The sequence below is a fragment of the Hyperoodon ampullatus genome, assembly GCF_949752795.1.
Source record: "Hyperoodon ampullatus genome assembly, chromosome: 19".
Classification (NCBI taxonomy): Eukaryota; Metazoa; Chordata; class Mammalia; order Artiodactyla; family Ziphiidae; genus Hyperoodon; species Hyperoodon ampullatus.
In genome coordinates, this window is record NC_136932.1 from 41,550,936 (window position 1) to 41,574,356 (window position 23,421).

The 23,421-nt window shown below is 48.1% G+C and overlaps 1 protein-coding gene across 2 annotated transcripts in view; it reads left to right on the top strand.

The window, feature by feature from the left end:
- ANKFY1 (ankyrin repeat and FYVE domain containing 1) overlaps positions 1-20,339 on the top strand; it is a gene marked incomplete at its 3' end in the record, with an annotated part of 56,116 nt that extends 35,777 nt beyond the window's left edge. Inside the window, exons 11-24 of one of the 2 annotated variants that reach the window (XM_079725768.1) lie at positions 1,872-2,103; positions 3,059-3,157; positions 3,379-3,532; positions 4,276-4,447; positions 5,260-5,378; positions 6,183-6,339; positions 7,522-7,722; positions 9,407-9,583; positions 14,414-14,561; positions 15,126-15,216; positions 15,521-15,645; positions 17,378-17,524; positions 19,445-19,535; positions 20,207-20,339. In XM_079725768.1, the coding sequence (XP_079581894.1) occupies positions 1,872-2,103; positions 3,059-3,157; positions 3,379-3,532; positions 4,276-4,447; positions 5,260-5,378; positions 6,183-6,339; positions 7,522-7,722; positions 9,407-9,583; positions 14,414-14,561; positions 15,126-15,216; positions 15,521-15,645; positions 17,378-17,524; positions 19,445-19,535; positions 20,207-20,339 (2,046 nt within the window). The remainder of the gene's footprint in view (positions 1-1,871; positions 2,104-3,058; positions 3,158-3,378; positions 3,533-4,275; positions 4,448-5,259; positions 5,379-6,182; positions 6,340-7,521; positions 7,723-9,406; positions 9,584-14,413; positions 14,562-15,125; positions 15,217-15,520; positions 15,646-17,377; positions 17,525-19,444; positions 19,536-20,206) is intronic. The other variant, XM_079725769.1, reaches the window with a different exon arrangement.
- Between the last annotated feature and the right edge of the window lie 3,082 nt (positions 20,340-23,421).

The following is a 23,421-nucleotide window of genomic DNA, read 5'->3' on the forward strand; positions in this document are numbered from 1 at the left end:
TTCTCCCTTGAGCCCACATTGTCTACCAACTGTTCCTTCTCTGATACCCTTCAGAGCAAAACTGGGTGAAACCTTAAGATGTAGAGGCACAGAGGAGACTCGACTTGAAAGCAAGTGAGAATGACACTGGAGACGGGTCTGGAATGCTGGTTTAAGGCCTTTGGACTTTATCCTGTGGGAAGAGAAAATCCACAGAAGTAGACAAGCAGTATGATCATTTTCGGGTTGAGAAAGCTTCCTGGGATAGCTGGCGGGGTGGATGTACCATTGAGATCCAGGCTGGAGCCAGGTGGGAATCATCTAGACAAGCAATGGCTTGTCCTGACCTCTGATACTAGGTTTGGACCCAACGGGATGGGTTTCAGAGGAATTGCAGAACGATAGTCCATGGGACCTACCTCTGTGGCTCTCAGAAGCAAGGGCTGGAGGGGTGTTAAGACGGTTGTGTTGGATCCAAGAAGAGAAGCAGGGGACTGGCCAGGGGGAAGAACTGCTGTGGGCAGAGTGAATTCCATTTTGTGATTGTTGAACTCCTTCTTAAACATTCAGGCAGGGATATCCTGCAGGCAGTGGGAAAATTGGATATACAGACAAGGCTGGAGATCCGGGTTTGAGAGTCCCCTGCTTGTATTCCCTGGTAGAAGTCATGGGCGTAGATAAGCGTACCCAGGGAGGCTGTGTGGGGGGAAGGGCTGGAGCAGAAGACAGCCCTGAGGAGGAGGCTGTAGGGAGAGGGTGGGGTGGGAAGGGGTCCACCGGGGGAAAGAAGTGAAAGAGCCAAATCCTTATCACCCAGTGAGATCACAGTGGCAGGACCCACAGGGAATCCCACACCCGGCAAGTCAAGAGGCGGCAATAAAAACACGTCAGCTAGAAATGAGGAAATTACAAAACCCGCTCAAAGAATTCAAAGTGGTTCCCTCTGGGAAAGGAGAATTTTTTTTAGGGAAAACGAGGTGAGATCTTGCTGTTTTTCACAGCAATCCTTGTAGGTGAAGTTCTTGGACTCTAAACAATGAGGATGTGTAGCTTCGGTAGGAGCCGTTGCAGAGCAGTGTGTTCAGTTTGGGTGAAAAGATCCTCTGTGTGTGTGTGTGTACATGTGTACACGTATATGTATTCACACATATATACACATGTGTATATGTCTTTGTGTGAATATTCCGTCACTGGAGAGAAGCATGAAACTGGTAATAATGGTTCCTTCAGGGGAGGATAATTGGGTAGGTGGGGGGGAAGGCATGAGGGGAAACTTCTTTTCAGTGTATACTCTTGCACCTTTTGAATATTGAATCAGGTACCTCTGATACCAATTAAAATTTTTTTAATTTTAAAAAGCGGGGGAAAGAGCTGTTTCTTGATCAGAGTTCAAGATGAGGTTGATACAAGCTGGTGAAAGAATCAGGGCATCCGTGTGCTGGAGGGGGTTAAAAAGCCGTGACAGTCGACTGACAGCACTGCTTATCTCTGGGGCTGTGGATGTGAGGCTTTTCTGATTTCTACAGTGTTTATTTTAGTGACGCTCGGAGGTATCTGTTGTTTAATAATAATAATAATAATAATGTATTATTTTTATACTTAGCAACACAATTCTAAAAACTAAGTGCAGGGTGGAAATGCAGAAGGTGAGGACCCAGGGTGTTTGGAGGGTGTTGGGAGGACACTGGAGGAAGTAAGGATGATGCACAGGAGAAGGGGAAGGAGAGGAGCCCTGAGGGGTGGGCAGCCCCCCTGGAGCTGGTGACAGGGTGAGCCGGGGGCTGCGCCTGGCACTGGGGACCTGAGCTGCGGCATGTAGACTGTCTTTGTCCCTTTGTGAAGGGGCCTCCTAGGCTGAAGTGCTCTGACTGGGACTGTTCATTTCTGTTCAGGGAGAAACCCCGTTGCACACGGCCTGTCGGCATGGCCTGGCCAACCTCACTGCAGAGCTTCTGCAGCAGGGAGCCAACCCAAACCTGCAGACGGAGGAGGCCCTGCCTTCACCAAAGCAGCCTGCATCCTTGCCCAGCTCAGCGGACAGCAGCGTCTACCTGCAGACACCACTGCACATGGCGATTGCCTATAATCATCCAGATGTGGTGTCTGTCATCCTGGAGCAAAAAGGTAGGTAGTTAGGGATTACTGCCCATCACCGTGACCTTTGCACAGTGGTTTTGAGTAGTTAATGACAGAGTTGATGTTTCTTCCATTGGTGCGTTTTCTTACCCAAAAAATCCTTTGCGGTCAAACCAGATAAGCATATATTCTGGCTCCGGCTACTGTTTTTCCCTGTGTACATTTTCAGGATGGGGCCTGCCCACTTCATCCGTGGGGTTAAGGTTTAGAGTCTCTGGCTGCTCCTCTGTTGTTTTGGGGTGTGGCCCCAGGCCACTTCAGTGCGGGTCAAGCAGAGTTCTGCCTTGGCGTGAGCACTGTCTCTGGAAACTGCCACCGCCGGTCTTCCATGAGCTGGTCAGCTCTCTCGCCCACCTCTGAGCCTCCCTGGCAGGTGAACCATGAAAGCGGAGCCAGAAAGAGGGGCCGAGGGAAGCCCCTGCCACGAGGGAGGCCCGTTTCCCTCAGAAAGTCATCTTCCAGTTTTTCTCTTTCCTGCCTTGAAATTTGTTTTACTCTTTCCCGCGTCCTTGTTAAGGCCAGCACCTTTTAGCACTGAGCTCATGGAAGGAAGTGGGGTGTTAGGCAGGCTGTGCCTTTTTCTTAGCCCACACGGGAGGTGTACGATGGTAGGACTTATGTGTTAGGGAAATGTCACCAGGGCATTGTTTTGATCCTCTTTTCAGTAATCAAGTAATTAATGTGTGTTTCCATAGTGGACGCTGTTTTCCTTTTGTGAAGATTCAGTATTTTAACCTTTAAAACCATTCATTTTTCCTCATAAACCTTGCTCCAAAATATCAAATGTCTTGGCTTCCACTTCCCTCAAGAAGATTTATCAGTTCTCTTTGTATAGAAATGATCAGTCAGTCAGTTTGAAATTGAGCTGGTATTCTCTTGAATACTTTAAATGTGATCCATGGGATGGTGAAATCAAGTGTTCTTTTTCTTTTAAAAAATTTAGCTAATGCTCTTCATGCCACCAACAACCTGCAAATTATTCCAGACTTCAGCCTCAAGGATTCCCGAGACCAAACTGTGCTGGGCCTGGCATTATGGACTGGTAAGGTGGTGCCAGAGGCTGCAGACAGACATACGCCAGACAGTGAGCGCTAGAGGAAGGGAGGTGGAAGGGTTGGAGCTAATCATTTGTTGTAGGACAGCCTTTCTGTTTGGGTTCAGCCCGTAATATCCAGTGGAGAACTGCTGGCTTTGCAAAGTTGAGAGGGTGTTTGTTGTAGTAAGAGCTGAGCCCACGTTAATCAGGGCTTGTCTGTTTCCCAGGCATGCACACGATCGCAGCCCAGCTGCTGGGCTCCGGGGCTTGCATCAACGACACCATGTCAGACGGGCAGACCTTGCTGCACATGGCCATGCAGCGGCAGGACAGCAAGAGCGCGCTCTTTCTCCTGGAGCACCAGGCGGACATAAACATCAGGTGGGCTGGAACAGCACTCCGCCACAGCACCAGGTCACGTTTAGTTGAGATGGTTCATAGCCTTGCTTGTAGAAAAGAGTTTTGTTCCTTGTTAAAGGGAGAGAAATACTGACTCTGAAAAAGTACCGATACAGTGTTGTAATTAAATGTAATCATAGACTCAGAAGGAGAATTGTGTGCTTTGCTCTTATTTGAACCTTTCGAGACCAGGGCACAATATTGCACAAATCTCATTAAAAAGGACAGTCCAAAATCAATTATTTAAGTAGGAATTTCAGTTATAATGAAGAACATGCCAACAGACGAGCTATCAAAAGGCTTGAGGGGCGAAAATACACAGTTAAATTTTTATTATTTTTGTTTTTTCAAAGGAATTTATCTTTATCTCCAATGTCAACTGACCCAGAATGACTGAGTGGGTGAAAGTGTTTTGTCAAGTGGGTAGTTGGGGTGATATTTTATTCAGATGCTGTTGAAAGCAGCTGTATGCCTGTAAGATTTCAGCATGCTGGGATGTTTGGCAGTTATCTTCTCTGTGCAATAGGATAGCCTGGCTGTATTTTTTAAAAAGACAGGAGGGACAGATGCTATTGACAGGTTAACTTTCTCTGAAAGAATATTAATGAATGTGGGTGAAGTGTGTTTAAGGGATACAGTGGACTCTGGCCTCTAGGATGCCCAGAAGGGCACCCTTTATCATTTGGCCCCAGATACAAACATTGGTTTTGGTGTCCATGTCCCAGCAGGACTCAGGATGGGGAGACGGCTCTTCAGCTGGCCATCAGAAATCAGCTTCCCCTTGTCGTGGATGCCATATGCACCCGAGGAGCTGACATGTCTGTGCCAGATGAGAAGGGGAACCCCCCACTGTGGCTTGCGCTGGCAAATGATCTGGAGGACATTGCATCCACTCTGGTGAGACAAGCTCAACTTCAGCTCCGTTTACACATGGGGTATTCTGTGTCAGAGATGGATTTGGGGCCTCCGTAGCAATCATAAGGAGCATGAGATCTACCAGGTAACAGCTTGGGTCAAGGACAAGCAGTCAAAAGTCATGTTAAAGCAGCTTGCGGTTCAACGTAGCCTTGGCCAACACCTTTTCGTATGGTGTCTTTATCAAGAAAACTACCAAGAAGCAAGAGAGCTGAGGCATTTCCTCAGGGGTCTGCTCCGGTGGTGGCTTCACTGGCTGTGGGATGTCCTCACTGTCACCACAGTGATACGTTCTCAAATCTCAGGTTTGTCCCCCTTATTCAGAAGACAGGCTCCAAAAGTGGAGGTAGCCCCAGAAGCTCATTTAGTTTTCTGAAGGGCCTGAAATGTGACATAAAGGCATTTTAAACCTGGGGGTTTTACCCAACTGTTCTTGAGATTACCTGCTGTTTACAGGTGTGTGTTACTGGGGGCTCATGAGTGTGTGTATGCAGGCATTTGTGTGTGTTTTCTGTCCCTTCTAGGACACAGCTCTAGAGGGCACTAATCAAACATATCTTCCTTTTATTTCTCAAACCCCTCCCGCAGGACCTAGTGCAAAAACTTGCACCGAGCAGATTTTAATCAGTGTTTGTAAAACTAATGAATGGTACAGATTAAACTAAATATCAGTTAACGATCTACTGTATCTCGCCTGAAAACTGGGTCTAATGAGTGCGTAGGGCTCACAGATGGTAATAAACGTGTTTACCTTTGCTTGGCAGTGCTTGTGAGTGACCTGTGTTTTCCTGCAGGTCAGACATGGCTGTGACTCCACGTGCTGGGGCCCAGGACCTAGTGGGTGCCTTCAGACACTGCTGCACAGAGCCATTGATGGAAACAACGAGTCTATCGCCTGCTTTCTTATTCGCAGGTCTGAGAGGCCTGAGTATCCCTTCAGATCTTATTCAGCTTATTGCACACTGGCTCTTTTCTCATTTACTCCAACTATAGTCTTGACCTGCCTGTAGCTAGCTTGACCTTTGTAATGAAGGCTAGAGAGGGTCACTGTTCTGTCAGATCAAGTCAGCCAGGGAGAGGGGCTTATGTGTCCAGATCAAAGAATCTAAAAGCTAAGCCAGCTTCCTGCTTTGGGAGCCGTATAGGTCCCTGTAGTCACATCAGACCAGTTCACACAGTGAGACCAGGAGGCTGGGGTGGAGGAGACCGAATGGCCTCTGCAGGACTCCACCAAGATGCCTGAGTCATGCCAGCCCCCACGGCCTCAGAGTGCAGGAGGTGTGGAAGGTGAGGTTATTCAGGAAAGCTTTAGAGCAGTAATTCTCAAACTTTAAATGCATGCAGATCGCCCGGGGGAGTTTTTAAGAGTTCTGATACCCAGGTTGCCCCCAGGAGCAATTGCCAAAAAAGCTATGGGAGCAGGGGAATTCCCTAGCAGTCCAGTGGTTAGGACTCTGCGCTTCCAGTGCAGGGGCCCAGGTTCCATCCCTCGTCGGGGAACTAAGGTCCTACAAGACGTGTGGCATGGCCAAAAAAAAAAAAGAAAAAAATCTATGGGAGCAGGACACACACACCAGTATTCGAGGCCAAGGACCAAGGACTGCAGTCCCTGGTGGTGGCAGCCTTTCTGTTGGGTTGGATAAGGCTGCTGCTTTACACCTGTTAGCATGCCTTCAGGCTCGGTGGAAGCATGCCTTTTACTTCCCCTTCCTTTCAGTGGCTGCGATGTGAATAGTCCCAGACAACCTGGTGCTAATGGAGAAGGAGAGGAAGAGGCCAGAGATGGGCAGACCCCCTTGCATTTGGCAGCCTCCTGGGGGCTGGAAGAGACGATACAGTGTCTTCTGGAGTTTGGTGCCAATGTAAATGCACAGGTAAGGAGAGTGTCTCTTTTCCAGGGAGATGGATGGTAACCCCAGAATCAGGGAAAGCTCCTCTTATGGCCAGGGACCTTGCAGAGTCTCTGGTCTCGGGCCTCTGCTTTTCCATGAATGGGCCTAAGGGACGGACACACACGAAGTGGCTGTCTCTTGGGTCATGTAGCCTGTCTAGTAGTTTTAATGATTTCAGGTTAAGACTTTTCTTCTCTTTGCCTTTGTCCTTTCTACAAAGTGAGGAAGATTCGTTCAATCAACTTTTCTTTGCCTCCTGTCCACATTAGTTACAGATTTCCATTGAGAATTTGTTCCTATCCCAAGCTGAGTACTGTGTTTAGGAAAATGTTCCAGTAGCTCAATAGGGCATCCCTGAGTTACGTTCCTTGATGCTTTTCAGCGTTCTAGCCTGTAAAGATTTGTGTGCAGCAGACTTCCCTGGCAGTCCAGTGGTTAAGGTTCTTCTAATACAGGGGACGGGTTCGATCCCTCGTTGAGGAACTAAGATCCCACGTGCCGCACAGTGCGGCCAAAAACAGAAAAGATTTATCTGGCCCTGCAGCCAGATAAGTAGTGGTTTAACTTAGAGGTGAGGGTGACTGCAGCTTTTTTTAATATATAAATTTATTAATTTTATTTATTTATATTTGGCTGCGTTAGGTCTTCATTGCTGCATGTGGGCTTTCTCTAGTTGCGGCAAGCGGGGTCTACTCTTCGTTGCGGTGTGCAGGCTTCTCATTGCAATGGCTTCTCTTGTTGCGGAGCATGGGCTCTAGGTGTGTGGGCTTCAGTAGTTGTGGCTTGCGGGCTCTAGAGCACAGGCTCAGTAGTTGTAGCACACGGGCTTAGTTGCTCCGCGGCATGTGGGATCTTCCCGGATCAGGGCTTGAACCTCTGTGCCCTGCATTGGCAGGCGGATTCCCAACCACTTCACCACCAGGAAAGCCCATATCGCAGCTTTTCTAAACCAAATGTGTTTGTGCCCCTGGTCACTGGAGCGTGGAGGTAATGGGGAGTGGCTGTCAGTCATCTCTGTGTTTGGCCTCTTGAAAAGCTGATTTCAAATACAGAGTGGCAGTATTGATTCTCAGAACTGAATTCTGTTTACAGGTTATTCCCCTTCATATTTTTCCTGGGTTTTATCTTTGCTTGGACATTGAAGTCTGTGCCTTGTCCCCACAGGATGCAGAAGGAAGAACGCCTGTCCATGTGGCCATCAGCAACCAACACGGCGTCATCATTCAGCTGCTGATTTCCCACCCTGACATCCACCTGAATGTCCGAGACAGGCAGGGCCTGACCCCCTTTGCCTGTGCCATGACCTACAAGAACAACAAGGCGGCCGAGGCCATCCTGAAACGAGAGTCCGGGGCTGCTGAGCAGGTGAGTGACCGGCACCCAACATTCTCCACGGCGCCCCAAGCACTAAACACGTGTCACCAACTAAACAGGGCTCTTCTCGTTAAAGACATTTGTACTCCCCTTTCTTAAATTTTGGCCATTCAGATGTCCTGTCAGTGCTGGATGGAATGTGCCTGCTCTGCCCTGCATGCCAGCCACCTGCTGGTGCCATGTGTAGAAGGGAGCTGGCGGAGGCTGGGCCCAGTGACAGGAATTCTGTGCTTGTACGACTGAGGGCATTCTTTGCTTTTGCTGGGTGGTTTACCTGCCCTAGTAATGAATGTCTTAAAAGGGTTAAATTGAACTTGAGCTTTTGGTGTCATGTTGGGTTTTAGAGGAGCTGTCAGCATTCAGCTTAGCAGGCTCAGTTGTCCTTGTTCTGGATGGTGAGCTGTTGACCTGCAACATCAGACTGGGCGGGAAAGGGCAGAGGCAACTGATTTAAGGGGGGGAGCTGGGATGGGTTTGTGAAGTCAGTTCTCAGACAGTTGAATCTCCATCCAGCACTTTATTTGTCTGTTTACGCCAAGATGTATGAGTAGCCGTTTATGAAGGTAAATTGGAAACTTGGGACCTGAACAAAAGTACTAACATGGGTGGAGACCTTTGCTTTGTATTTCAGGCTTCCGTACGTCCCTTTTCTTCAGCATTTGCCTCAGTGTGACTGATGGAGTAGGTGTTGACCTCACCCTTGCTCACATGGGGTAAAATGTTCATGAATGGAGAAAGTCATTTCACATTTCCTCCCCATCTAGCATGAAACCAGTGCTGTTGATCAGAGTCCTTTGCAGATATGTTGGGTGTGTGTGTGTGTGTGTGTGTGTGTGTGTGTGTGTGTAAAATGTTCATGAATGGAGAAAGTCATTTCACATTTCCTCCCCATCTAGCATGAAACCAGTGCTGTTGATCAGAGTCCTTTGCAGATATGTTGGGTGTGTGTGTGTGTGTGTGTGTGTGTGTGTAGCGTGTGTGTAGCGTGTGTGTGTAGCGTGTGTGTCTCCCTCACTTCCTCCTGAGCCCTCACACTGATATGGCAGCTCTGGTAGCTATAGTGTCCTGTGTGGTTTGATGTGAGTGAGCTTCTGTCTGCTTTACATCAGTGGTGCAAAGTCTGTGACATACTGTTGGCGGCCTCCCCCAACATGTATTATTATCCTGTAGCTCAGTGAAAGAGGAGACTTTCTGGAAATTTCTGAAGGTTTGTTTGGCTGCTCAAGGGTCAGGCTGGCATTGCAGCTGTGGTTTTTAGAATTCTGGGTGCTTGTTTTAGCCAAAGCAGGAAACCTCCAAAGCCAATGTCCACCATTGCCTTTCCCCATGCATCCCAGTATTCTGGTGCTTTCCTTTCCCTGTCCTTCAGGTTGTCTCTTTCTTGGCCTTCCAACTCCACTCCTGCTGCGGGAGGATGCCAGGCAGCTTGGGTTAGCTTCCTTTTTCTGACCACACACATGTGGTCACACGCATAAATACGCAGTGTGGGTCTATGGTGGGGTGTGGGGCGTGGGGTGTAGCGCGACATTTAGTGTTGGTTCTTGGGAGGGAGCTTCTGGAACTGAGGGAAGACTACACCGTGGCCTCTCCAGTGGTCAGTGCAGCTTGCAGGTGCTCAGGAGGCCCTCTTGCAGGGGGAGCCCACTAATATTTTGGTTCCCACTTGTTGCCTTAGGTGGATAACAAGGGCCGGAATTTTCTTCACGTGGCAGTTCAGAACTCTGATATTGAAAGTGTGCTGTTCCTGATCAGTGTCCAGGCTAACGTGAATTCCAGAGTCCAGGATGCTTCCAAGTTGACCCCTTTGCACCTTTCTGTCCAGGCAGGCTCAGAGATTATTGTCCGCAATTTGGTAAGTGTCGCTGAAACATTATCGCATGAAACGTGTGGACAAAGCATGTTGTAGAGTGTGTGCGGACTCTCATCACAGGTGTTTTGCCAGGTATTGTGAAAGGCCAGCAGGAATTTGGGGAGGTAGCCGGTACACTAAGGAAAGCAGGTTTGTCTGTGGGCAGCGTGTCCTGAGTGTCCAGTGGGCAGGCAGATGCTGGAGTGAGGCCGTGAGGGAAGGTGGTGTGTGGCTGGCGGCGGCAGGGTGGGAGCATCAAGGGAAGGGAGGTCACTTCCGTTGTCTGCGGGCTCTGTGTCGGGCACTCAGCTGGTGCCTTCCATCGAGCGCGCGCACTCTCCCTCTCCCTCCCCTCCCTCCCTCTCCCTCCCTCTCCCTCCCCCCTCCCCCCACTCTCTTTTTTTCATGAGTTTTTAAATCTTTTGGGGGGGTATAATTGACAAACAACATTAAGTTAGCTTCAGGTATACAACATTGATTCGGTATTTGTATATTTTGCAAAATGATCAACACGAGTCTTGTTAACATCTGTCACCATATGTAGTTAAAACAAATTTTTTTACTGTGATGAGGATTTTTAAATTTACTCTCTTAACAACTCTCAAATATACACTACAGTTTATTCACTGTAGTCACCATGCTGTGCATCACACCCCCATGACTTACTTGTTTTGTAGCTGGAAGTTTGTGCCTTTTGACCCCCTTGACCCATTTTGCCCAGCCCTCACCCCTGCCTCTGGCAACCACTAGTCTATTCTCTGAATCTGTGAGCTTGGGGTTTTTTTTTGTTGTCTGTTTTATAAACTCCACATGTGAGGTCATACGGTATTTGTCTTTCTCTTTCTGACTTATTTCACTTAGCATAATGCTCTCAGGGTCCAGCCATGTTGCTGCAAAAGATTCCATTCCTTTTTACGGCTGAATAGTATTCATTGTATATACGTAACACAGCTCTTTATCCATCCCTCCGTCACAGATACTTAGGTTGCTTCCATATCTTGGCTGCTGAAAATAATGCTGCAGTTAAACATGGGTGCATATATCTTTTTGAATTAGTGGGGGGTTTTTTTGGAAAAATACCCAGAAGTGGAATTATTAGATCATATGGTAGATGTATTTTGAATTTTTTGAGGAACCTTCGTACTTTTTTCCTTAGTGGCTGCACCAATTTACATTCCCACCAGCAATGCACGAGGCTTCCCTTTTCTCCACATCCTTGCCAGCACTTGTTACTGATAATAACCATTCTAACAGGTGTGAGGTGATATCTCATGGGCTTTTAAAAAATATTTATTTATTATTTATTTATTTGTTTGTTTGTTTATTTTGGCTGCATTGGGTCTTAGTTGTGGCATGTGGGATCTTCCTTGTGGCACGTGGGATCTTCTTTTTTTTGGTTGCAGCATGTGGACTTCTTAGTTGCAACATGCACGCGGGATCTAGTTCCCAGACCAGGGATCGAACCCGGGCCCCCTGCATTGGGAGCTCGGAGTCTTACCCCCTGGACCACCAGGGAAGTCCCTCTCGTAGTGGTTTTGATATACATTTCCCTGATGATTAGTAATGTTGAGCATCTTTTCATGTACCTGTTGGCCATCTGTATGTCTTCTGTGGAAAAATATGTATTCAGATCCTTTGCCCATTTTTGGATTGTTTTTCCTTTGCTGTGCAGAAGCATTTTGGTTTGTAGTCCCAGTTTTTTATTTTTGCTTTTGTTGCATTTGCTTTTGGTGTCAGATCTAAAAAACTATCAGTACTGATGTCAGGGAGCTTACTGCATCTTAATTCTCAAAACTACTCAGAGGGATGTAGGAAATGTTTTACATTTTACAAAGGAGAAAATTTAATCTCAAAGAATTTTCTTCCCTCAAGAATATCAGTGGACTTCCCCAGTGGCGCAGTGGTCAAGAATCTACCTGCCAATGCAGGGGGACATGGGTTCGATCCCTGGTCCGGGAAGATCCCACATGCCGCTGAGCAACTAAGCCCGTGTGCCACAACTACTGAGCCTGTGCTCTAGAGCCTGCGAGCCACAACTACTGAAGCCCGCGTGCTACAATTACTGAAGCCCGTGCACCTGGAGCCCATGCTCCACAACAAGAGAAGCCACTGCAATGAGAAGCCCCCGCTCGCCACAGCTAGAGAAAGCCCACAAGCAGCAATGAATGAATGAATGAATTGATAGATAGATAAGAAAGAAAGAAAGAAAGAAAGGGAGGGAGGGAGGAAGGAAGGAAGGAAAGGAAGGAAAGGAAGGAAGGAAGGAAGGAAAATCAACTAGTTAGTAGTATAGCTGGGATTTTGGCCATTTCTGTTTGACCCCAAAGCCTGTCTTTTCCAGGACAACTTAATGCCACCCAGGCAGGGGAAGGGTCTGAGCAAAGATGTGGAGACTGGAAAGTGCATGTGGTGTTTCAAGTGGCAAAGTTTGGTTGAAATTTGAGCAGAGAGTAGAAGGAGATGTGGTTGGAGAGGCAGGTAGAAACCAGGTCATGGGTCTCATATTTCAAACCAAGAACTGTGAGCAGCCTTCATCCTTTCAGTAGAGTGTTTGAGCTGAGAGCGTGGTCCAGAGCCAAGACCAGGGCTCCACGTCACCTGGCTGGCTTACAGAGCCGGCACTTGCTGCTGCCTCCCATCGGAACTGACCGCTGGAGCACTTGACCCGCCTTTGGTGCCCTGCCATTTTTGTTTTTGAAGAGTTCTTTTTAGGAAAATCTTTATGACTTGACATGTGTTGGAGCTGAGAGAGCATCTGCCTTGGGGGTGGGGTGTGAGGGGGTGGGGGCAGTGTCAGCAGAGAAGAGGCCTAGGGGAGGCAGCCGCAGGGAAGGATGGACTGGAGAGTGATGAGGAGGTGGGTCTGACAGACGCCAGGTGCAGACTGGATGTGGGGAGCAGCGAAGGAGGCAGAGGTGAATAGGGAGTTGCGCCCCGTGTGTGTCAGTCTGCCTGCCACCCTGGGAACCTAGGCGTTTTGAGGGTCAGGGCCCCTTCCTCAAGGTCATGCCTCTGTCTTACTAAGGCTTGATCTTGCAGGTGATAGGAGTCCCTAGAAACAGCTGATCTTCCAAACAGTGGCCACGTAGTCCTTTGTCTATGAATCGGTATAGCTTAACGTTGGAACGTGTTCACACTGAAACAGTGCCTTTCTCCAAACCTCTCCCCCTGCCCTCAGTTAACCAGCCTTGGGGTTAGCGATGACCCTAGCACAGCACTCATGACCATGAATACCCCTCTATGACATGTCCTATTTGGACCTATGATTGATTTGACCAGGCACCCAGAGGTCTGGGGGGCTGGGACTTGGAAGTCAAGGTCAGAACCAGAGAAGCTGATCACTGCCTAGATTTTCCCAGAGGCAGAGTGCCTGCACACACAGACAAAGGAACCAAGGGTGGCTGCAGACCTCAGGAGAGGCAAATTGGGCTTTGACTGCAAAGTAGAGGTTCTGTTCTGTTAACAGCAGCTGTCTTTGAAACTTCGTTAGGAAGTGGATAATGAATGAACTTCAGATACTAAATGAATATATAAGACACTATTTAAAGGACCTTCCTGCCTTTGATTCTTTAATTCTTTGTGTTGCTTTCTTTCTTTAAAAAAAAATAATTTAAAAAAGTACATTTTTGGGCCTCCCTGGTGGCGCAGTGGTTGGGAGTCCGCCTGCCGATGCAGGGGATGCGGGTTCGTGCCCCGGTCTGGGAGGATCCCATATACCGCGGAGCGGCTGGGCCCGTGAGCCATGGCTGCTGAGCCTGTGCGTCCGGAGCCTGTGCTCCGCAGCGGGAGAGGCCACGGCAGTGGGAGGCCCGCGTACCACAAAAAAAAAAAAAAAAAAAAAAAAGTACATTTTTATTATAGATTTATTTATATCCCTTAAAGCATGTAAGGATATAAAGCAGTTAGTAACTCCCTTTCACTCCTGACTCTTCCCTGAGTTTGGCATGTATGCTTTTAAACACCTTCACAGTTTGTGTATGTTTGTGTGTGTGTATACAGTTCTCTATCTCTGTCTCACCAAATGGAATCACACTATCTTCCTGTCTTCTAACGTGCCTTTTTAAATTAAAATTTTATTTATTTATTTATTTTTAATTTTTTTTGCTGTATGCGGGCCTCTCACTGTTGTGGCCTCTCTCGTTGAGGATCACAGGCTCCGGACGTGCAGGCTCAGCGGCCATGGCTCACGGGCCCAGCCGCTCTGCGGCATGTGGGATCTTCCCAGACCGGGGCACGAACCTGTGCCCCCTGCATCGGCAGGCGGACTCTTAACCACTGTGCCACCAGGGAAGCCCTATTTTTTTATTTTTTGTTTTTTTGATAGGTAAGTAGTGGATTTATTTAGAGAGAAACACACTCCACAGACAGAGTGTGGGCCATCTCAGAAAGCAAGAGAGGCCTAACTTGCCTTTTTTTTAGACTTACTATAGCATAGATATCCTTTCATGTTAAACCATAAATTTTTAACATCTTAGTGGCTACCAGTTCTGTTGTTTGTATATATTATAATTTCTATAACTGAATCTTTTCTGCAGTCTGGTTTTACTGTTACATGCAGTGGACATCCTTTATAGTGCACTGCAGTCCTGTGTAGTTTAATATACTGAAGTCTTAGAATTTCTGTGTCCTAGGGAATGGCTTTTTAAACATTTTGATAATTGCCAGTTTGCCTTTGGGATAGGTTTTGCTGGCCTGTGCCACACCAGGAGTTTGCTCCCAGCTTTGCCAGCAGGGCAGACTCTGTGGATGCCAGAAGATAGGCAGGCTTGGTCCCTTACACAGGACCTTGGTTCGTTGTGGTAGAACGGCTGACCATGTAATCAACTTCAACAGCTTCTTGCAGGAGCCAAAGTGAATGAATTAACCAAGCACCGCCAGACCGCCCTCCATCTTGCTGCCCAGCAGGACCTGCCCACCATTTGCTCAGTCCTCTTGGAGAATGGAGTGGACTTTGCTGCTGTGGATGAGAATGGAAATAATGGTAACTTCCAGTCATTCCCCGTGTGCAGTGCTGAGTGCCTCGAGCAGTCCCTCCCTTCTAGGGTTGGAGGGGCACTGCCCCCTTGGGTCTGCTCCCCATCCCGGAGGTTGGCTCTTGCAGGGGCAGTGCTGATTTCCTCGAGCAGTCCCTCCCTTCTAGGGTTGGAGGGGCACTGCCCCCTTGGGTCTGCTCCCCATCCCGGAGGTTGGCTCTTACAGGGGCCGTGCTGTGACAGGAAATGCTCTGAGCCAGGCATGCACCCTGCTCCTGACCAGGGCCTGAGCAGCCTCCTGATGTGAGTGGTAACCCTAGAAGCCTAAATGGCTTTTTGTGAAACCATTGAATCTCATCTTTGAATAACGGCAGAGGCAGAAAGTGAATCTTAGGAGGTTGCATTTAAGACTCATTCTTGGGGATGGTGAAGCGTGGAAAGGATGGTTCTGTGAGTGGACGGTGGCTGCTCTGGCCGAGTCCCATTTAGAGGGAGGTTTGTGAGGGTGAGGAAGAGTCGAGATTTTCTCTCTGTGCTTCTGGGCTTGCACTGTAAGAGGATTTCCTCCCCAGCTCTTCATCTCGCTGTCATGCATGGCCGGCTTAACAACATCCGGGTCCTCCTGACAGAGTGCACCGTGGATGCTGAAGCCTTTAATCTACGGTGAGTGTGTGTGGTTCAGAGCAGAGGCCAGAGCTCCACATCCCCTGGCCTGCCCCTCCGAGCTGGTGGTCACGGGCACCTTGTATTAGCCCCAGGGGCATGCTGCAGAACTGTCCACTAGGGCCCTTGACCAGCCTTTAGTACCCCAGAATTTTTCTTTCTGAAAATAACTTTTTAGGAAAACTTTTATGATTATTGTGTCCTTTAGATTTATCCAGCATCACAGAGTTCTGAAAATCCCATTTCTCTTGTGCATGATGGCTGTGGCAGATATATCCCTAACTATTCCAACTTGTTTTATCAGAGGCCAGTCGCCACTGCACATTTTGGGACAACATGGCAAGGAGAACGCAGCAGCCATCTTTGATCTCTTCTTAGAGTGCATGCCTGAGTATCCTCTGGATAAACCAGATGCAGAAGGAAACACAGGTATGTAATAAGGTTTTTGTCTGTCCTGTCTCACTGGTGTTCCTTGCTTCTTAGAAAAATAAGAGCCCATGCCGAAAAACAAGGCACCCATGCCATTACTTAAGGACATTCAGCCCAGTGGGCTGGGCTCTGTGAGAACCTGTCACAGATTCCTGACTTGGAATTTGGCAGTGTCTGATTTTAGGCATAAGCACATCTGAAGTGGGTCTAGTGGGTCAAAGCCATATCCGTGTCCAGACAGGCCTGCCTACCTGTTTTTACTGCCCTCATCTACCTCGTATCCAGTCAACTAGATCCCTACCCAAGCTTCCAAATCCCAAGAGAGAGAGGAAATACAGCCACCTCACAGGTGCTTCAGAAGGAAGAAATGTGCTACAGTGCGTATTTATGTGTTTTGAAAAAGTGGCCTGTTATATACAGATGAGGGCTGATGTCTAATTGAGGGGTTTAATAAACAGGCCTCTGTCATGGTAGTGCTCCAGCCACCCACAATCACTATGTTAATTTGTGTAGCTTTCATAGTGTTTTTTTTTTTTGTTTTTTTTTTTTTTTTTTTTGCGGTATGTGGGCCTCTCACTGTTGTGGCCTCTCCCGTTGCGGAGCACAGGCTCCGGACACACAGGCCCAGCGGCCATGGCTCACGGGCCCAGCCGCTCTGCGGCATGTGGGATCTTCCCAGACCGGGGCACGAACCCGTTTCCCCTGCATCGGCAGGCGGACTCTCAACCACTGCGCCACCAGGGAAGCCCTCATAGTGTTTTTGATGGACTTTTGCATTCATTTTCTTGTTGAATACTCGCAACAACCTTATAAGGTAAGCAGTGCGTATAGTGTGTCCCCATTTTTCAAGTAAGGAAACAAAGACGAATCCCAAATCTCTTTCTTCCTAGCCCAGGGCTCTCTGAGCTCTTTGCTGCTGCTGTATTCCCATTCATTCGCCATCATGCCAGACAGAACCTCGTGGCCTTTGGCAGCAATGCAGTCACCAAAGGGTGTCCCAAACCTTAGCATGGGACCAAATATTTTGTCATCAGTTCTTGGCCTTGGGAAGAGTTCTTGGCCTTGACTCATGAACATGTTTTTTAAGCCAGCAGTGGTGAGCTTGAGCTTCAGAGGAGTCAGCCCTGGGAGTGAGCTGCTGGACCCAGAGCCTACTCCAGTGAGCACCATTGTCCAGGAGCAGGTGAACAGGCAGGCAGGCAGGTGCTTCATGCCCAAGTAGGGAGGGCCAGCAGGATGGCCTGGCCAGAGCCTGGGTGCCCACCAGGCCTGCACCTGCACAGGAGAGAGGCTCCACGGGGTAGAAGAACTTTCTAGAGCAGGTTTACCACACTAATCTATTGTTTTCTCCACGTGTACACACCTCACGAGTCTTCAGAGTTAGTTACATTGTGTGAAAAGAGCTTTGTCCCCCACCCCCCAGTGTTTTATGCCAGAGGAAGGCAGCTGAAACAATGGTATATTTTCCCTCCAGTGTGTGAACCCTCCTCAGTTCTCTTGTGGCCAGAACTCTGCATGGGCAGGAGTGTGTCTCTGGAGCTGGAGCTGCTCTGGACCCCCTGGCTCGTGGCCGGATCCTTGGCTGCAAGATGCTGCGGATCCTCTGCGGAGCTGTCATGAGAGCCCCAGGGCCCTTGTGTGTCAGTGGGGACTTTGCCATCACATGTCCTGCCAGGGTTCTGTCCTGCCCTCGGCTGTGGGAAGTAGCCCTGCCTGTGGTTTTGTTTCCCAGTGCTGCTCTTGGCATACATGAAAGGGAATGCCAACTTGTGCCGTGCCATCGTCCGCTCGGGTGCTCGCCTGGGGGTGAACAACAACCAAGGGGTCAACATCTTCAACTACCAGGTTGCCACCAAGCAGCTGCTGTTTAGACTCTTAGGTGAGTAGCCCACTTTCTGCTCTTCCAGTGCAAGCACAGTGACAGCGTTGATTATCTGGATGTATTGGTGACCTTGAAATCTCATAATGACTTGCTTCACGATCTGAACCAGCAGTTTTCCAGGCACTATATGGTTTAGGACTTTGTGAATGCCACGAAGGGCCTTTGAGCAGGGTGGGAGGGTCACTTTTGGAAGTCTGGTTTACAGGGTGTCCCGCTTTGGGGCTCCTGTCGGTTTCCTGCGTCCCTGGATCCCACCAGAAACCTATCAGCTCCAGGTATTCCCCCTTCCCACGGCTCCCGACTGCGTGTCTGCACACCCTTTGTCCTTCAGCCGATGCCGCTTCTCTGCGTCCTTCAGAATTGCCTTCTGGTTCAGCCCCACTGACTCTTCCTCCTCTGTGTTCCTTTTGTGGCGAGGAGAGCTTCACGCTTGATGATGTCATATTGCAAGTCTTTACTTGTCCCCATTGAGGTAGCAGAAAGATGCAGAATGCCTCAAGTGCCACTGTGCTGTCATCACCCACAGTGCAGGTGGAACGGGGTTCTTAGCCCCATGGTATGTGCAGAGAAACGAGCTCAGACATACTTAGTAGCTGTGTGTTCTTGACGTAGGTGACGTGCCCAAGGTCACAAAGCTGGTTTGTAGCAGAGCCAACGCCGAAGCTCGGTGTTTCTATAGCTAGTCTACTATCTGCTGTGCTCTTGGTCGACCTTTTAGGAGCTCAGATCAGGAGCCCACACCATCTGCAGTGCTGGCATGTGGAAGGTGCTTGGTGACGACTGATTCCTCCCCGTGAGCTCAGTCTCCTGTGCATGGAGCACTCAAAGCAGTGCCGGCATGTGGTTAGAGAAATACTAGTGGTTGCTGCTGTCACCTACACTGGTAGCTGGCAACCTAAATGCCCCACAGCTTCCACAGACTCCAAACTGAGCTCCTCAGCTGCTCTGCTTCTCTCTGATGTCTCTTTCCTGCCAGTGGTCCCACCTCAGACTCAGTCACTCTGTCCAGAAACCTGGGAATCACCTTCGTCTCCTTCCTGCTCCCTGCCTCCCTCTCACCCCCGACTTCTGTTCAGTCACCAGACCTGACGGATTCTGCCCCCTTCATGTCTCTTGTCTGGTCCCTCCATCCCTGTTCCCCTTACCGTTGGGCCCCTGCCAGTCTTTCCAGCTGTTGGTCTGCCCTCTCCCTGCCATACCATCCCTGACTGCATGTGTTTCCCGCACAGACACTGTGCTGTTTCACTGCCTTAAGGCCGTTTCCTTCTACCCTAGTCTGCCTGGCAGATGCTGGTTCTCCATATTTCCCTGTGTGACACTTTTCCTGACCTAATTAAAATATAGACAGACCTCGGTCAGTTCCCGACCACCACAATAAAGTGAATGTTGCAATAAACTAAGTCACACAAATTTTTTTGGTTTCCCAGCGCATATAAAAGTTCTGTTTACATTGTACTGTAGTCTATTGCGTATGCAATGGCACTGGCTAAAAAACAATGTATATACCTCAATTGAAAAATACTTCATTGTTAAAAAATGCCAAAACAATTAAAATAGTAACATCAGAGATCACTGATCACAGATCATCATAACAAATACAATAATAACAAAAAAAGTTTGAAATTTTTGAGAATTACCAAAGTGTGACAGAGACATGAAGTAAGAAAATGCTGTTGGAAAAATGGCACCGCTAGACTTGCTGAATGCAGGGTTGCCACAAACCTTCAATTTGTAAAAAGCACGATATCTGCAAAGCGCAATAAAAGGAAGCGTGCCTATATGTTGCTTTCTTATCCTTCACGTCCCTCTACGACGTGTTGCTTTATTTACTGGGCCATTTCCCTGCTACTTCTGAGCCCCAGGTCTGGCTGGGCACAGTCGGTATCTGACAGGAACTAGTCTTGTGCTGTGTTGCAGATATGCTGTCCAAGGAGCCTCCGTGGTGTGACGGCTCCAATTGCTATGAGTGCACTGCCAAGTTTGGAGTCACAACTCGCAAACATCACTGGTAAGACTCTCCCCACCCACCCCCCACCAATCACTTGCCAGAGGAATAAGGGGATTTCTGCTATACCATTGCTGCTGCCTTTTCCCATGGTAAACTATGAACTTGCCAGGGCCCTGTACTCTCCTGGGCAAAACTTGACCACATGGAGCAATGAGGTGATGGGACCCTGCACACTTCTAGTGATGTACGGAGGCCAGCGGGCACTCAGACGGGTGGCTTTGCTGCCGAATGCTGGGGTTCACAGTGCTAGGTGGCCTGTCAGGCCTCCTGTCATCTTAGCCAGGCTTCCTGCTTGCAGTGAAGCTGAGTTGATCGCTGCGCTCCCAGGACGTGTGCTTCCCAGCCTGAGCACAGGCCACCCTCCTGAGAACTGAGGAGCTGCTCCCATTACAGGGAGACGCTTCTCTGGCTCTTGCTGAGCCTTTCTTGAGCTTTAAAGAAAGAGGCTTCTCCAGGATCACTTTAACTTAATTATTGGCTAGAATTTTGTTTTCATGGACTATAAATTATACATGCGTTGGTATGATGTGGCTGGCGAGGGGCAGGGCTGGCCTCAGAGTGCCGGGCGTGGGCTTGCTTGTCCGACGGGGCACTGCCGTGCTGTGCTCGCGTGCCGGCGGCAGTCTGCTCTCGAGAACCCCTCTCACACTTCCTTTCTTTGCTTCCCACAGTCGTCACTGCGGACGTCTTCTTTGCCATAAATGCTCGACCAAGGAGATTCCTATTATAAAGTTTGATCTGAACAAGCCTGTGCGAGTTTGCAACATTTGCTTTGATGTATTGACTTTGGGTGGGGTCTCTTAGTGAGCCCCCGGGAAGGTCCAGGCCACATCCTTGGTTGCCTCCCCAGCAGCTGCTCTGCTCACCAGCCTGACCCCCCCCAACCCCCCCAACCCCACCCCCACCCCCCAGAGCAGGAGCTGGCAGTTGTCTTCTTGCGGCAATAGACTGGAACAATTAAGGACCATGGTGTGATAGATCCCGTCTCAAATGATTCTGTATGATTGTCAGTTTATCAGACTGTGATCAAGGTCACTAGATGTCTCACTAATTGGACCAGGTCTTTTAGCCTATAAGTGGTAAATGTGATAGGAATTAGACCCCATTCTGCTAGCAATGTACAAGGATGCTTCGAAAACCATTTTCCCTTCCAGTAGCTTAGTGTCCATCTCAGAGCATTCATGAAGTCTTCCTGACTGGGCGGACTTCCTAGGCAGAGCCTAACCGTAGGAAGCTGGCATCTGGCTGCACGACAAGAGCTGGCTTTCCTCTAGGGTAAGTGGCTGTGGACTTTTCTGCACAGTGTTTTCATAAAGGTAATAGGATCCTCTTGCCCTGAAATCTCGCTCTCTCTCTCTCTTTTTTTTTTTGGGAAAAGCTAAGCTGTATTTTTAGTGAACTACCCCTTTAAAAAAGGTGAAATCTTTCTAAGCAGGGTTCAAAGATGAGAGCTGAAAAATTGTGGCCTTAACAACTGAAAGCTTTACCAGTATTCATGCTACTCGGGTGTCAGGATTGCGGTGTGGCAGCTTGACACCTCCTAGCAGCCGTCTTGTTCTCTCATCTTGCTGTGTCCTGTCTATGGAGTCCTCAGTCACCTGCCACTAGGCAGTGGTGGAGAAAATGCACTTTTATTGTGCTGCACTTTTTATATAGCTGCATTATTGGTGATTCCAATTTAAAAATCCATATTCAAAAGTACCCTCACACATCCGTGCATCAGCGATTCTCATGATCGGCTTTGACTGGACCTCAGCTCACACTAAGTCTTAAAGGGAAAACTCCTGCAGAGTGTCATTTGGAGCAGAAGAGTGACATGGGCCAAGTGAGGGGAAGGGGAATCTCCAGCCTCAGGCTGGCAGGTCCCATCCCCTTGACATGAGTGCTTCTTGCTGAAACCTTTGCAGTTATGTTGTGAGTGCTTCCGTCCCAGGTCCCTGGTCCCAGGTCCTTGCCCCATAAAAGCCAGCAGCCAAAGGCCCTGGCCAAGTGTATGTGACCCCATCTTGGAAGGCTCGCTCGTGTGCTGAATGAGGCCCCCAGAGCCTACCAGGCCTTAGTCGCTGCTAGTACATGCATTAATCCTGAAGTGTTAAACTTCTTTTCTTTTGAAGGTTTGGCCAGTTTTTTTTTAAATGCACATTTAAAGAGAAAGTTCTACCACTGCTTTAAAAACAAAACAAAACAAAACTCTGAGATGAACAATATGTGTTGTACAGCTATACTCAGAGATTAACAATCTCAATCATACATACTGTTTTTTTCAGACATTTAACCACTACATTTTTTTGTATTAATGAAGTATGGATATATGTGTAAAAGGGACTAAATATTTTTTTGCAGCAGCCTGTTGTTTTGTTTGGATAGTGGTATGTCCTCCGTGTTGCTGTAGATTTATACATCCTACTGCCTAAATATGTGTGTAAAATGAGCTGATAAACCAGAGTGCTACTTTTTTTTTTTACATTTCTGTGGATTTATAAGATATATATGCTTTCTATATTAATATGAGCTTGTGCACAATGTTTCAAAGAAAAAATTAATTAGAAGAGTTCCCCTGTCCCCTAAAGTCTGTGACATATTTCAGATAGAATTTTTATAGGAAAACAGCTAGTCTTGGCAAACACCTGACCACATGAAGCATGTGGTCAGTTTCCATTTTCTGTTGCCTGAACAGGGCCTGAGGAAGTAGGCCTTAGTTAGGTGGCTTGATTCTTTAATTGGAAAGTAAGATAATTATGCTTCAGATATGAATTGAGGTCGTCGGTACTTTTATACCTGTTCTTTTAACGTTCATGGTAGAGAGAGGAGGACGGGAATTCAATCAGGGATGAGGTTGATTGTTCTGCCCCTGCCCTACTATATCAATTTCAATAACACTCTAATTTCACTTAAAAATCTTAAAATCATGTTTGAAATTGTTGAGTCAAGCTTCTTTTTCTTCACAGAGTCCAGGGATAGCAATGGTACTTAGCTGCCACAAGTTGGGGGAACATTTTGTGAGTTCTGCATTGGCTTCAGGTAGATCTTGTAGATCTAGAAAAAGCACCTTTCCACAGTCTTAGGCTCTCCCTGCCGTGCCGATGCTTACGGGGCTGTGTCTCAGGTTCCCTGAGTGGTGGCTGACCTGGGGGGACTTGACATGCTCCCAGTCCCCTTTGTGCTCTCCAAGCCGTCAAACTTGACTCTAGAACTGCCTGGCTGTTCTTGTTACATTTTAGTCCATAGCTTACATACTAATAGAAAAAACTCAATTTTATTCATTCAGAAAGTTGCCAACTGTGAATGAGTAGAGCAGGAAGAATAAACTTTATTGAAATATAATTTGCTGAATCAGTCAACATTGTTACGCTAAATTAGCTTTTTAACTGCCTCATGCTCATCACCAGATTTATGATACAGTGTGTTCTTAACAGTCCTTTCTTTCTTTTTTTTTTTTTTAAAGATGAAGGTACAAACCATGTGCTATATATATAAATGGAATGGCTAAAACTAACTTGCTATGATCCTCGAACACAGGAATTTCCCACAAACTTAAGTGCCTACACTTAGGACTTCTTAATTTTCAGTTATCTTTTTAGTGGTGTCTCACTGAATGATGTATTAGAATATGTGTTCCGTTTGGAGTTTGTTGCCTGTGCATTGTCAACCCCAGTTACCAATTTAGTCGAGGCTGGATTAGGCTGTTCAGTTCACCTGCCATATTCTCTCCAGGAGTGGGGTCCACATGACCACTAGTCCTCTACCTCAGAGCCCTGAGTTATGTGTGACCGCCCTGTTCAGCTCTCCTCTCTCCTCTCCCTGAATGGGGTCCCTGCGTGGAACTCAGCGTGCTTGTGGGTTCCCACCACTTCCGGTTCACGTCTCCCACTTGTTGTATTGAACG